The sequence below is a fragment of the Grammomys surdaster genome, unplaced genomic scaffold (assembly GCF_004785775.1).
Source record: "Grammomys surdaster isolate TR1022 unplaced genomic scaffold, NIH_TR_1.0 342, whole genome shotgun sequence".
Classification (NCBI taxonomy): domain Eukaryota; kingdom Metazoa; phylum Chordata; class Mammalia; order Rodentia; family Muridae; genus Grammomys; species Grammomys surdaster.
This window is the reverse complement of record NW_021604761.1, coordinates 518,050-530,786: the sequence shown is the minus strand read 5'-3', so window position 1 is coordinate 530,786 and position 12,737 is coordinate 518,050. Positions and strand designations below refer to the sequence as shown.

Sequence of the window (12,737 nt, the reverse complement as noted above, 5' to 3'; positions counted from 1 at the left end):
CCATGGAAACTCACAGCTGTCTGTAACTCCAGTTCCAGAGGTCCCACACCCCCACAAAGACAACTATGCGGGCAAAACACTAATACATATAAATTTTAAAATTTTAAAAGATTATAAAAAGATTAAGAAGTAAAATTTTAAAATATTTTTAAGAAATTTAAGTTCAAAAAAATTTAAACTTAGGGCTGGAGAGATGGCTCAGCAATTAAGAGCACCGGCTGCTCTTCCAGAGGACCCAGGTTCAATTCTCAGCACCTACACGGCAGTTTACAAGTGTCTGAACTCCACTTCCAGGGGATCCAACAGCCTCATACAGAATATACATGCAGGCAAAATACCAATGAACATAGAATAAAAAATAGATTATTTTTAAAAGTTTAAAAAAATGTATGACTCCTTCAGAACTTGGTTTGAACTTTGTCCTGTGATGGCCCACAGGGTGGGCCCACTCTGCAATGAGACTGAACTGATGACCTAATGACCACAGAGCTATACATGTGACTTTCACCGTGTGACTCAAAGCTCCAAAGATAGCTTTCTGAGTTAGGCCCCACAGTGGGGCTCTTCGAAGGCTTCTTCTCATGAGAAAGCAAGTAGCCATGAGCTCTGAAATACAGGACAAAATGTCTGCTCATTAAAAACAAATAAACAACAACAAAATACCAAAACCCAAAACCCAAAACACCTTTCATTGCTCTTGAATAAAAGGGTCCTGAGCACAGCACTGACTTAGGGATGAAATGAAGGCTGGGCCCTCCCAAGGAGAAGGCAGGCTTTACTGCCTAGGAGCTGAAGTGCGATCCTGACCACATCTGATTCACAAGGCCAGGAGCACACAGCTAAGGGCAGGGCACAGGCTGATATGTCACTGGGTTTGGTCCAACAGTTCTCACATGTTAGAGATCACCAGGGAGTGGCCTCTACTTGTCCCTGACCTGAATGACTCTGCAATGACACTGAACTGATGACCTAATGACCACAGAGCTATACATGTGAGTTTCACCATGTGACTCAAAGCTCCAAAGATGGTTGCATCCAGCTGGGCATGGTGGTGCCTGCCTTTAATCCCAGCACTTGGCAGACAGAGGCAGGCAGACCTCTGGAGTATGACACCAGCCTGTTCTACATAGTGAGTTCCAGGACAGCCAGGGCTACACAGACTTTGTCTCAAACAACAACCATCACCAAAGGATGGCCTCATCACCCTCTAAACAGTTTACCACTCCTAAAGCCGAGAACTCCAAAAGCCTTTAAAACATATTCCAATTTTAATCCCGTGTAGAAGGTGATATTGTCAAATACATATTTGGTTTTTGTCTGATTTCATGGAACACATTCCTAAAATTCTCAGACTCATCAATATGTCCTTTGCAAGCTAATGAGATGACTGACAGCTGAAGCCTCTACACAGTTTCAGGATGGAGCTGGTCACAAAAAAAGACCAAAGAAGAAAGAGCTAAACAATAGGGACTTCTAGCCTCCCAGTCTCTGAGAAGGACAGAATTGAGGGTGACAGTGATAACTAATAACCAATGATGTACCAATCATGCCCATAATCAATATACCAATCAATGAAGAGCCCATAAGATCCCAGAAGGACGGGGTGTCAAGCGCTTCCAGGCAGTGAAGCACGTGGAGGGTCCAGAAGGTGGCACACCCAGGGAAGACAGCAGGAGTCAGCATTCTTCCCACATGCCTGACCCTCGGCATCTTCCCTGGTACTCCTCCATATCCCCTTCCCAGCCTTGCTGGGCAAGTAGGAGTCATGTGTTTAGTGACTTGCATGTGTCAACCTAGCAACTAATAGACTCCAAGGAGGTAGTTTGGGGAACTCCAATTTGTTGCTGATGGAATGAACAAACAGGTCACAGCCAGAGGCCTGATGGTCACACTTGAAGCAAGGCTATCTTGGGACCGAGCCCTCAGCTCTAGAGTCTAACATGACCTCACAGTGAATGGTGTCGGAACGGAATGGAATCAGAAGATGGCCAGCTATGTCTGCTTGTCACAGGGCTGCTTGCTTGCATTTGGTCACCCAGAGATATGCCAGTAAGAGAGGCTGATAAAGAGACTGGGTGTGTGTTTCTTGCTGTCTGATGAGCTAACCAGTTAATACAGTTAATACAGAATCAAACACTAATCCATGTTTTGATGTTGGGCTCTAATATATTAACTTCAGTCAGTTTCATTTCTAGCTGTGCTCACACAGCCAGTGTTGTGGCTGGTCTCCACACTGGGGTATGATTGTGCCTATCCTAAACATGATAGCATGGTCTACAGAGCCTCTGGGTACCCACACACTGACAAGCAGGATCCCCTTATACCAGGATGGAAATAACAAGACTGGATATCAGACAGAAGTGGTTTAAGCTGAAAATGGTGGCAAGGAGAGAAGAGAGAAAAAATTCAGCCACTTTGTGAAAATAATGACTTTACTATCTTTTTCTCTCCTCTCCACCTCTGTAGCCCAACTCCTTCAGGAAGTCTGTCCTGATGTAAGACAGCAGACATGTCTACAATGATGAGGTCTAGCACCAGAAAGCCACAGCCTAGTGCTCTTGGCACTGGGTCCTGGAGTGTAACACAGTTAATACACTAACACAGGTAAGCACCTGTCTGGCATACACAAGTGCTGGGTTCTACTAGGCTTAGTAGCATAAGTACTTGGCGGGAGGAAACAAAAGGACCAGAAGTCTAAAATCATCCAGATTCAAGGCCATGTATGAAATGCCATTAAGGAAGAGGAAGAAAAGAAGCAAAAAAGAAAAAGAAGAAAACAACCAACCAGACTGCAGCCAACTGTAAGGTACCATGTGTATCCCCAAATAGCAACTGGCAGGACTCTCCTCTGATGGCCAATTTGGATTCAGTGGGATTTGAAAAGGTGCATGCTACAGCCAGGCAAGATGGCACCATCTACGCTACTGTGCCCTTCTCGTGGTTGCTGGCCCTCTGCCTGAGGGTCTGCCACTGCATCTACAACTCACAGCCCCAAATGCTGAATCTGACTGGCAGAAAGCTGAGCTAACTTCAGGCCCCACCGTTTTCCTGTGGATCTGTGTCTGCTCACCATAATGGCCACAGCAGTGCCACGGGATTGATCAATGTGTTAAGCTGGTAAAGTGAAAGAAAAGTTATATGTACGGTATCAGTCAGGTCGGGGAAAAGTGCATGCTGCACAGGGAAAATGCCGTGTGGGGAGATGTGTACATAAATACAGTGACAAAGAAACACAGCACAGGACAGCTGCTGAAACAGCAGCCTAGGCCACTTAGAGTAGCATGCAGGAGCTAGTGTGATAGGCAGGGAAAGGCCACATCCCATAGCATCAGGACGAGAGCGCCCAATTCAATAAAGAGCCACTGTAGCCATGTGGTGAGGGAGCAGGTTTTTAACCTTTGTTTTTTTAAACTCAGTGAAAAGCATTATGGAAGACAGGAAAGAGGTGGATTCACAATACAGGAGATGAGGAGCACAGCAGTCACATTAGTTTGCTGTGAGCTGCCATGTTGAGCCTTTACCCTTCAGCACTCTGACAGCCTTTCTCTCTTGCCTGACAACCAAACTCTGAGACCAGGGCATCAGAGCAAGACGCCTTTCAGCCGCACAGAGAAGGCCTTAGGCTGCGCAGTATGGTATACTTGGCTCTTGAGAGGATAAAACCCAAAGAGGAGCTGCGGCAGACACTCAAGCCATGCCAAATATGGCAGCTCAGAGCACAGAGCCCTCACAGCTTTACCCAGCCTCCTGACAGACAGAGTAGGCTGGCACAGCAGGATGAGTGGGTATGATCATGGAACTAAGTGATTTCCCCATGAGACAGTTGGTGTAAGTGAAGAACCCATGGAGAATGACAGCTTGTACCTGTGACCATGGCCACTTAAGAAGCTTAAAGACAGCTGGCTGTGGTAGCCTCCCAGCACTTGGGAGGCAGAGGGAGGTGAACCTCTGTGAGTTCAACCATGTCCATGGGGCTGAAGAGATGGCTCAGCAAAAAGGTGCTTGCTGTACAAGCCTGACAACCCGAATTCAATCTCCAGAACCCACATCAAGATAGAAGGGGACATGCTGGAGAGATGGATAGCTCGGCAGTTAAGACTGCGGCTGCTCTTCCAGAAAACCCAGAACCCACAACAAGTGGCTCACGACTGCTTCTAACTCTCAGCTCTAGAGGACTCAACATCCCCTCCGGGCTTCCAAGGGTGTTGTCCTCTGACACAGAGGAAAACACATAAACAAAAATAAACCTTTTTGAAAAATAGAAAGTGAGCCAGGCGGTGGTGGCGCACGCCTTTAATCCCAGCACTTGGGAGGCAGAGGCAGGCGGATTTCTGAGTTCGAGAGTTCAAGGCTAGCCTGGTCTACAGAGTGAGTTCCAGGACAGCCAGGGCTACACAGAGAAACCCTGTCTCGAAAAACCAAAAAAAAAAAAAAAAAAGCAGTCTTGGACTAACAATTTGACCTCCTACAGCATCAAACGGAATTCTAAGTGTCTTGCTCTAAGCCATGCTTGCCCACAGACTGGGATGTTCTGGGGTAGCAGAGGTCTTGTGTCCTCCTTAGAGCACATCTCTGGAAAGGGATGGAGAGTAGGCTGGCAGCCTGCAAACCTGGAACATCTCCCCAGGCCAAGGGAAGGCATGGACTCTCAAGAGCCCTTACCAGGGTCCCTTAGATGCTACTCCCTTAGGCAAGGGAGACACATTATCTCCATTCAATGTGCAAAAGTGAACAGCCAACAGCTTCTGCTCATGAATGCTGTCCAATGAAGTGACAACCTAGTCCCCTCTTGATGGGACTGCCAGTTCATAGGGCACAACCACTCCCTGTATGGTGGAGACCCAGCTATCCTCATCCTTAAACACTGCCTTAAAGAGAATCTACCAGACACTTTCTGCTGACAGTCTGGCTCATCACCCAGCCTACAGATGAGGATGTTCCTTGAGGACCTCACCATCACCAAGGGGACAGGTACCTTGTCATGCTGCCGTAGGTACTCCTCACAGGCATGGAGTGTCTCATCTGGCTGCGCGTCTCCAAGGGAGCATAGTGCACTGCAGACCTGCTCCTGTACCACAGGGTCCTTGTCAGTGATGGAATCCAGTAGGGTGAAGGACAGCCCTGCAGTGACAAAGTCCAGTGTGTTCAGGTCCAAGCACACCATAGCTACCTTCCCTGTGACTGGCACCAGCTTCTGGGATCGCTCTCTTAGCACACAGGAGATAGCACATCCAAGCCCAATGTCTCCGGGCCAATAGGCATGGCCACTTGCCTAATAGGCATTGCTGACCTGAAGCTGTTCTCTCATAAAAACCACTGTACTGATCAGATTCCCTTCTTGTCCACTACAGTGCTTCCCATACTGTGGGATCAGGGACATCCGGTGAGCAGCCTACTGGGCTGCATGACACAGGGCTCAGACTCTGGTTATCACTGAGAAGCTATGGGCCTGGATGAGGTCCCAAAGCTACTCCAACTACCACAAGGCCTGGACTTCTGCAAGGCCATCACCTTACCCAAGTTACTCACTAACCCATGGTGCTCCACAAAGGATCTGCAGATCCTTCAAGATACTTCAGGAAAGTTCCCTAAGGGCTAGAGAGATGCCTCAGCGGTTAAGAGGACTGGCTGCTCTTCCAGAGGTCCTGAGTTCAATTCCCAGCAACCACATGGTGGCTCACAACCATCTGTAATGGGATCTGATGCCCTCTTCTGGATAGAGCACTCATGTACATTAAATAAATAAATAAATAAAATCTTTAAAAAAAAAAAAAGTTCCTTGGGGTCCTGGGACACAGAACATACCCAAGTTCTACATGTAGGAGGGTGGCACTGGGCAGAGGGTACAGACAATGGTGATAAACAGTCAATGGATCCCATAGTGTCTGTCCCATAGGACTGTGCCTATCGAGGCCAGCTATACATCAAGCAGTCAATAGCTTTTTGATGATGTAGCCCTCTGCAATAAAGGCAAGACAGGCAAACCAGAGACAAGACTAGACTGGGTCTCTGCTCCCTCCCCAGACACCAGGCCTATACTCACACTGCTATAGCTGGGTATCTGGAGGTTATCCGGACATACTCACAGTAGCCTGAGAACAGAGTGTCACCAGAGCAGCATCTGCCTGCCCTTTGAGAAGGGCCCCTCATCCTGAGCAGGAAGGAGGCCTTTTTAACAGTTCTCCATTTCCAAGTCTCAACAGCTGAACAAATAGGTTGATCCAATTACTAACATCTGAGTGCACCTAAAGCCAAGTTTGCCCTCATAACCCAGACCTGGCCCTTCTAAAGTACATCTCAGCCCCTGCTCTCGGCTGTGAGCTTGACGGAAGCCAGCACATCCTCAAGCCATCATGGACATCTAGAACCTGACCTCCAGGGACAACAAGGATGGAGATACCACCACCCTCCAACATCAACTTTCTGCCTTTGCTGCCAAGGCAATGGAGTCCCACTGCAACACAACGCAGCCTCAGCTGCTCTGACAGCAGGAAGGCCGGTGGGCAGGAGGTGCCTCCCATGTGCACTCACTCTTTATGTAGGGCCTGGTCATTTCTGTGGTCTCGGCTTCCGCCTGTCCAGTGTGAGCATGGATAACTTCTTCCCCAACCTAGAATAATGGGAACACGGGATTTGATCCATCTCCTTCGCCGTTCGTAAGCTCAGGAGTAGCTGCTGCTCACGTCCAAAACACACGATTCAGCCTCATGTCCTAGGGAAGACCTCTATCACAGCTGGTCAGTCCACTCAGAAAGAAGGGAAGAAAGTTCCATGACCCCCAGGAACCCCCGGCTCTCCTACACTCCCAAGCCGCCAGCCCCCACCAGCAGAGCAGTAGCCCATGGTGCATTCAGGGCAGGCACACGGCTCTATCTTCACAGTCCAGGCACATACGATCACTTTCCCAACGGAAGCAAGGTCCTCTCACAATAAGGTGATCAGTGGGCACCAGAGCTCTCGCACACTGTGTCAGCTCAGCTGCACAGATGGTCGCAAAGAGTAAAGTCCCTCACATAATCAAGCCCTGCGCCTCTTCACTGTGTGTCTCATGCTCCTCTCTTTAATCCCAGTACTCCAGAGGCAGAGGCAGGCAGACCAGGCCAGCCTGGTCTACAGAGTGAGTTCCAGGACAGCCAAGAAAGATACCGTGTCTATACAAACACACACACAGAAGGAAGAAGGAAGGAAGGAAGGAAAGAAGGAAGGAAGGAAGGAAGGAAGGAAGGAAGGAAGGAAGGAAGGAAGGAAAGTAGGCTGAGCAGTTGAGCAGGATAGCAAGATGACTCAATGATTCACTGGGTAAAAAAAGTGCTTGCTGCTAAACCTGACAGCCTAGAACCTAACCTACACAGGGGGAAAAAAATAGCTACTACTAATTGTACACACACACACACACACACACACACACACACACACACGGGGGGGGGGGTTAATAATGCTAAAAATAATGCTTAAAAAAGATACAGGGAGTTAGATACCTCAGCAGTTAAGTGTCCTTGCAGAGGACCAAGTTCTGTTCTCCAAACCTAGTATATAACTTCTTGTAAACTCTAGTCCAAGGGGTTGGACAGATGGCTCAGTGGCCAGTGGCTAAGAGAACTGGCTGCTCTTCCAGAGGTCCTGAGTTCAATTCCCAGCAACCACATCACATGGTAGCTCATAACCAATGGGTTCTGATGCCCTCTTCTGGTGTGTCTGAAGACAGCAACACTGTGTGTGTGTGTGTGTGTGTGTGTGTGTGTAATAAATTTTTAAAAAAACAAAAAACAAAAACTCTCCAGCTCCAGGGTATCTGATGCACTCTTCTGGCCTCCAAGTACACCCATATGCACATGTAACATGTATGTGGCCAGGGACTGGAGAGATGATACAATGCTTAAGAGATAGAGACATAGCTCAGCAGTTAAGAGCACTGACTGCTCTTCCAGAGGTCCTGAGTTCAATTCCAAGCAACCACATGGTGGCTCACAATCATCTGTAATGGGATCCAATGCCCTCTTCTGCTGTGTCTGAAGACAGTTACAGTGTACTCACATACATAAAGTAAAATATATATATGTATATGTATATTTGTATATATATATATATACACACACACACACACACACACACACACACACACACACACACACACACAGAGGGGGGGAGAGAGAGGGAATTCACAGCAGAGAACCCAGGTTTAGTCCCCAGTACCCATATGTCAGCTATTAATCTTCTGTAACTCCAGGTCCGAGAGGGATTTCAACAAACTCCTTCTGGCCTCTACAGGTCAGATATGCACATAGTATGCTTACACACATGCAAGCAGAACACTCATTCACACAAAATAAAATAGAATATTTAATAAAATAAAAGATGTTAAAGAAACAGTACAAATTGACACCACATATTACCCTCCCCAGTGAGATGACGGAAGACACGTAGGGGACTTGAGTGGAGGCTGTGTTTCTGAGTCTCTCTATCCCTATCCAGACCTACAGATTCCAGTTCACTATGTATCCCAGGATAGCCTTGTATTTGCAATAATCATACACCTGCCTCTCAAGCACAAGAATCACAGGTCTATAACACCACATCCAGCCCCAAAAGTGTATTTTTAAAAAGTAAACTGAAGGCACTGGAGAGGTGGCTCAGAGGTTAGAAACACTGGCTGCTGTTCCAGACCATCTGGGTTTAGTTATTAGCACCCTCTTTATGGTGGCTCATAATGGTCTATAACTCTAGTTCCAGAAGATTCAACACCCTTTTCTAGCTTCTGTGGTTACCAGGCACAAAGGTGGCATATAGACATATGCAGACAAGATCACCTATATACACAAAGAATAAAATTAAAATGTTTAAAAAACAAAAAGTTTATAAATAAACCGAGAGGCTAGAAAGATAGTCCAAGAGTTAAGAGCTTGCTGCTCTTTCAGAGGACTAGCATTTAGTTCCAAGCACACACATTAGGTAGCTCAATGCTGCCTGTAACTCCGGAGGGCTCCAGGGAATCATATGCCCTCTTCCAACCTCCACGGGCATTTGCACTCAAGTGCACATAAGTAAAGGTAAAATACACATACGCTTATACACACAAGTGAAAATAAAATATAACTTAGAAAACTGAGATTTAAAAACAGGATAAAAGCAACAGACCAGGAAGTTCCTGATGGCAGAAGGGATGGAAGGCAGGCAGAGGGCGCTCCCTCGAGGACCACAGTGTCAGCACAACATCCCCGCCGTCGTCCAGGAGAGCATCTAAAACGAACAAAGAGACAGGAAATAAACATGCACGCTCCAGCAAAGAGAAAGCAAATGATCCCAAGACACGAGATGGCTTTGATAGCACCAGTTGTCAGGCAGTATGAGAAATGCAGGGGCTTAACCGACACAGACAGTCAATCTCCGATCTCCCAGGTCTGCGATAAGCCTACAAGGTACAGGTGTCAGGCATGGCTGTTCTTCCCTGTGAAAAGCTACAAGGAAAGGCAACTGCATCCCGCTGGAGTTGGTGTGTGTGATGCTCATATGTGCAGCAGTATTCAAACGTATGCAAACACGAGCAAACAAGTCAGTAACCGCCACGGTCACCTGTCCCTGGCATGAGTACAACCGCCACGGTCACCTGTCCCTGGCATGAGTACAACCGCCACGGTCACCTGTCCCTGGCATGAGTACAAGAGGAACCAACTTACCCCTCCTGATCAAAACAACCAAAGACCTGGATAAAACACAAAACCTTGTGTTGGTTGTGGTGGCACACATCTTTAATCCCAGCACTCATGAGGCAGAGGCAGAGGGATATCTGTGAGTTCAAGGCCAGCCTGATCTACAGAGAGTGTTCCAAGATAGCTAGGGCTACACAGTGAAACTGTGCCTTGAAGAAAAAGGAAAAAAAAAAAAAAGATATTGACCTAGAAGTGGTGAGAACTACCTCATATATCAGAAAGCAAGCTAGTCATCTGTGTCTTTAAACACAGAAAACTTTTCCCAGCAGGGTAAGAAAAAGAGACAGGAAAGATACAAGAAGAAATTCAACCTTGAGAAAGGCTTAACCCAGCACTGCAGGCTTTGACAATGGAGGAAGGAGGGTCCAAGAGAAGGAGTGTAATGGCCTCCTGTTGGGGCAACCTCTTTGTGCACTGTGTAAAGGTTGTCTTTTTATCGTTCAAATGTTGATTTCTGTACAGGCCAAGCGTTGAGCCTATTGCTATGTTTAGGGGTCATCACAGGCATCAGTATTTTGTAAACATACACCTCCCTCACCTTCTGATTGGTTTAATAAAGATATGGCTGCCAATAGCTGAGGCAGGAAGAAGAAAGGCGGGACTTCTGAGGCTTTGTGGGAAGAATCAAGCACTGGAAGGTTGGCCAGAGTGATAAGGAGGAGGTTGGGAGCAAGAGAGAGATTAACAGGCCATGTGATGGACATGGACTAGAACAAACGGGCTAATAAGTTAGAGCTAGCTGGGAGGTAGCCCTGCTATAGTGCCTAAACTTTGGTAAATAATAATAAGTCTCCATGTCATTTGGGAGCTGGTGAGTCCGAGGCAGTCCTGCAATAGCCTCAGTTTAGTCAGAAGAAAATGAGTGTCTTACTTTGCTTTCCATTGCTATAATGAAACACTGACCAAAATCACTTGGAGAGGAAAGGGTTTATTTGGCTTACACATCCTGATCACAAGACAGAAACACAAGGCAGGAAGCTGGAGGCAGGAACTGAAGCAGAAGCCATGGAGAAACGCTACTTACTGATTTACTCAGCTACTTCCCAGGACCACTCGTCCAGAGGCCACAGCTCAGAGGTCACAGCTCAGAGTGGACTGGCCCATACCCTTGCCAACAGACCAATCTGCTGGGGGAATTTTTTCAATTGAGGGTCTCTCTTCCCAGATGACTCTACCTTATACCAAGCTGACAAAAACCTAGCACACAGGAACATTGGTTCTATAGATGCAAAGTGCCCATTCTGCCAACAACTTAAAAACAGGAAAGAGACCGTCTCCACAGCCTTTAGTGGGAGTACAGGGTTCCTAGACTTATGACTTATGACAAAGGACTTTATCACAATATCTCTGTTACTGCAGCCTGAGAAAACGAGGCAGGAGAGATGCCTCAGCAATTTAGAGTACAAACTGACCTTGCCTGAGTTTGATTCCCACAGCAGGCAGGTCACAATTGTCTGTAACTCCATCCCAGGGGCATCTGACACCTGTGGCCTCCTCAGGGACTTATGGGCACATACCCACACATAGACATATATACGTATATATGGGTATGTGCCTGTAACCATGTGTGTGTGTGTGTGTGTGTGTGTGTGTGTGTGTGTGCATTTAAAAATAATTTTAGCTCTTTCCTCTCCGCCATCTTCTGTCTCCTGCTCTCTCTCTCCCTCTCTCACCCTCTATCTTTAATAAATCCCACTCCCATGGAAAAAAATTTTTTAAAGATATTTTTAGAAAGAAAGAAAACAAACCTAATCCAAGCACTACATATATGAGAAACTACCCAAGTCCAGGGAAAGAGACACCCACCCAAAAGGGCAAGCAGAGACATCTGAAGCATACATAGGGCAGGAGCAGCATCCATTCAAGGCTGGAGTAATGAGGGTCGTAACTCACAGACACAGGGTAGAACTCTCCCAGGGGTTTTGCCCTGGTGATAAGTTAGTTCTGGGCTACCAAGATGCTTCCAAAGATAAAGGCACTTGCTATGCAAGCCAGGTGACCCAGAACCCATACTGGAAGAAGAGAAACTACTCCCCCAAACTGTCCTCTGACCTCCACAAGCATGTGGCAGTCACATGCCTGCTTCACACACGTGCATCATACACACACACTCACGCCCTGGTAATAATAAATAAGTTAGTCCTAGCTGAAGTGCTGCCGAGGTCTCACCTAAGCAGACGAAAAGCTTTCAGACTGCGTCCAGGTCGCCTGTCACAGGGCTCAAGGCTGAAAACAGGAATACAAACATATCCAGAGCTAGCAAGGCAAAATGATGAGGCGTCCAGTCAAAAATGAGCAGGAAAATAAAGCACAGCTCACGGCCGGGTGTGGTAGCGCACACCTTTAATGGCAGTGCTTAGGGGGAAGAGGTGGGCAAATCTCTGAGTTTGGAGCCAGCAAAAGTGACATAGTGACACCCTGACCAAAAAACAAACAAAAAAAAAAAAAGAAAGAAGAAGAAAGAAAGAAAAAGCTAATGCAAACTACTCAGTCGGCACAAACTGACCTGGAAATAACAGGAAGAGGAGAATCAGTAGACAGGGACGTTCAGCCAGCTCTCGTAACTATATCTCATATAGGCAAGGAACTACAGGAGACAGTAACTATATTGAGAAAATGAGGTCAAGGGCAAAAAGACGAACAAGGTTTAAATATGCACAAAGCCATGGGTCTGACCCTGAGCAGTGCATGAGCCAGGCATGGTGGAGCACTTGCAGTCCCAGCTGAGCAGGATTTAGAAGCAGCGACCAAGAGTTTGAAACCAGCCCAGGCCATACATTGAGTCCCAAGCCAGTCTGTTCTATGAAACTTTGTCTTAAAAAATGACCAAAAAAAAAAACAAAAAAACAAAAAAAACCCAGCGCTGGGGCAATGACAGCAGATATTAGGCTAGTCTAGATGACGTGAGACTGTTCTCAGAAAAGGGAGCAGGGAGAGTCTTTGGCAGGAGAAAGCAGCCCTCAGGCCTCCCTGTGTGCCCCCACAGAGCCATCTCCCCCTCAGGCCTCCCTGTGTGCCCCCACAGAGCCA

General features: G+C 47.1%; 1 protein-coding gene across 7 annotated transcripts in view; it reads right to left on the bottom strand.

Annotated features, from left to right (window-relative positions):
• The window catches only part of Mroh1 (maestro heat like repeat family member 1), a 75,237-nt gene that overhangs the window by 56,183 nt on the left and 6,317 nt on the right, over positions 1-12,737 (bottom strand). For all 7 annotated transcript variants that reach the window (XM_028778868.1, XM_028778864.1, XM_028778869.1 and 4 more), the window contains exons 2-4: positions 9,136-9,237; positions 6,532-6,610; positions 4,976-5,121 (exon numbers count right to left, since the gene is read on the bottom strand). In XM_028778868.1, the coding sequence (XP_028634701.1) occupies positions 4,976-5,121; positions 6,532-6,553 (168 nt within the window). In that variant the 5' untranslated portion in view covers positions 6,554-6,610; positions 9,136-9,237. The remainder of the gene's footprint in view (positions 1-4,975; positions 5,122-6,531; positions 6,611-9,135; positions 9,238-12,737) is intronic.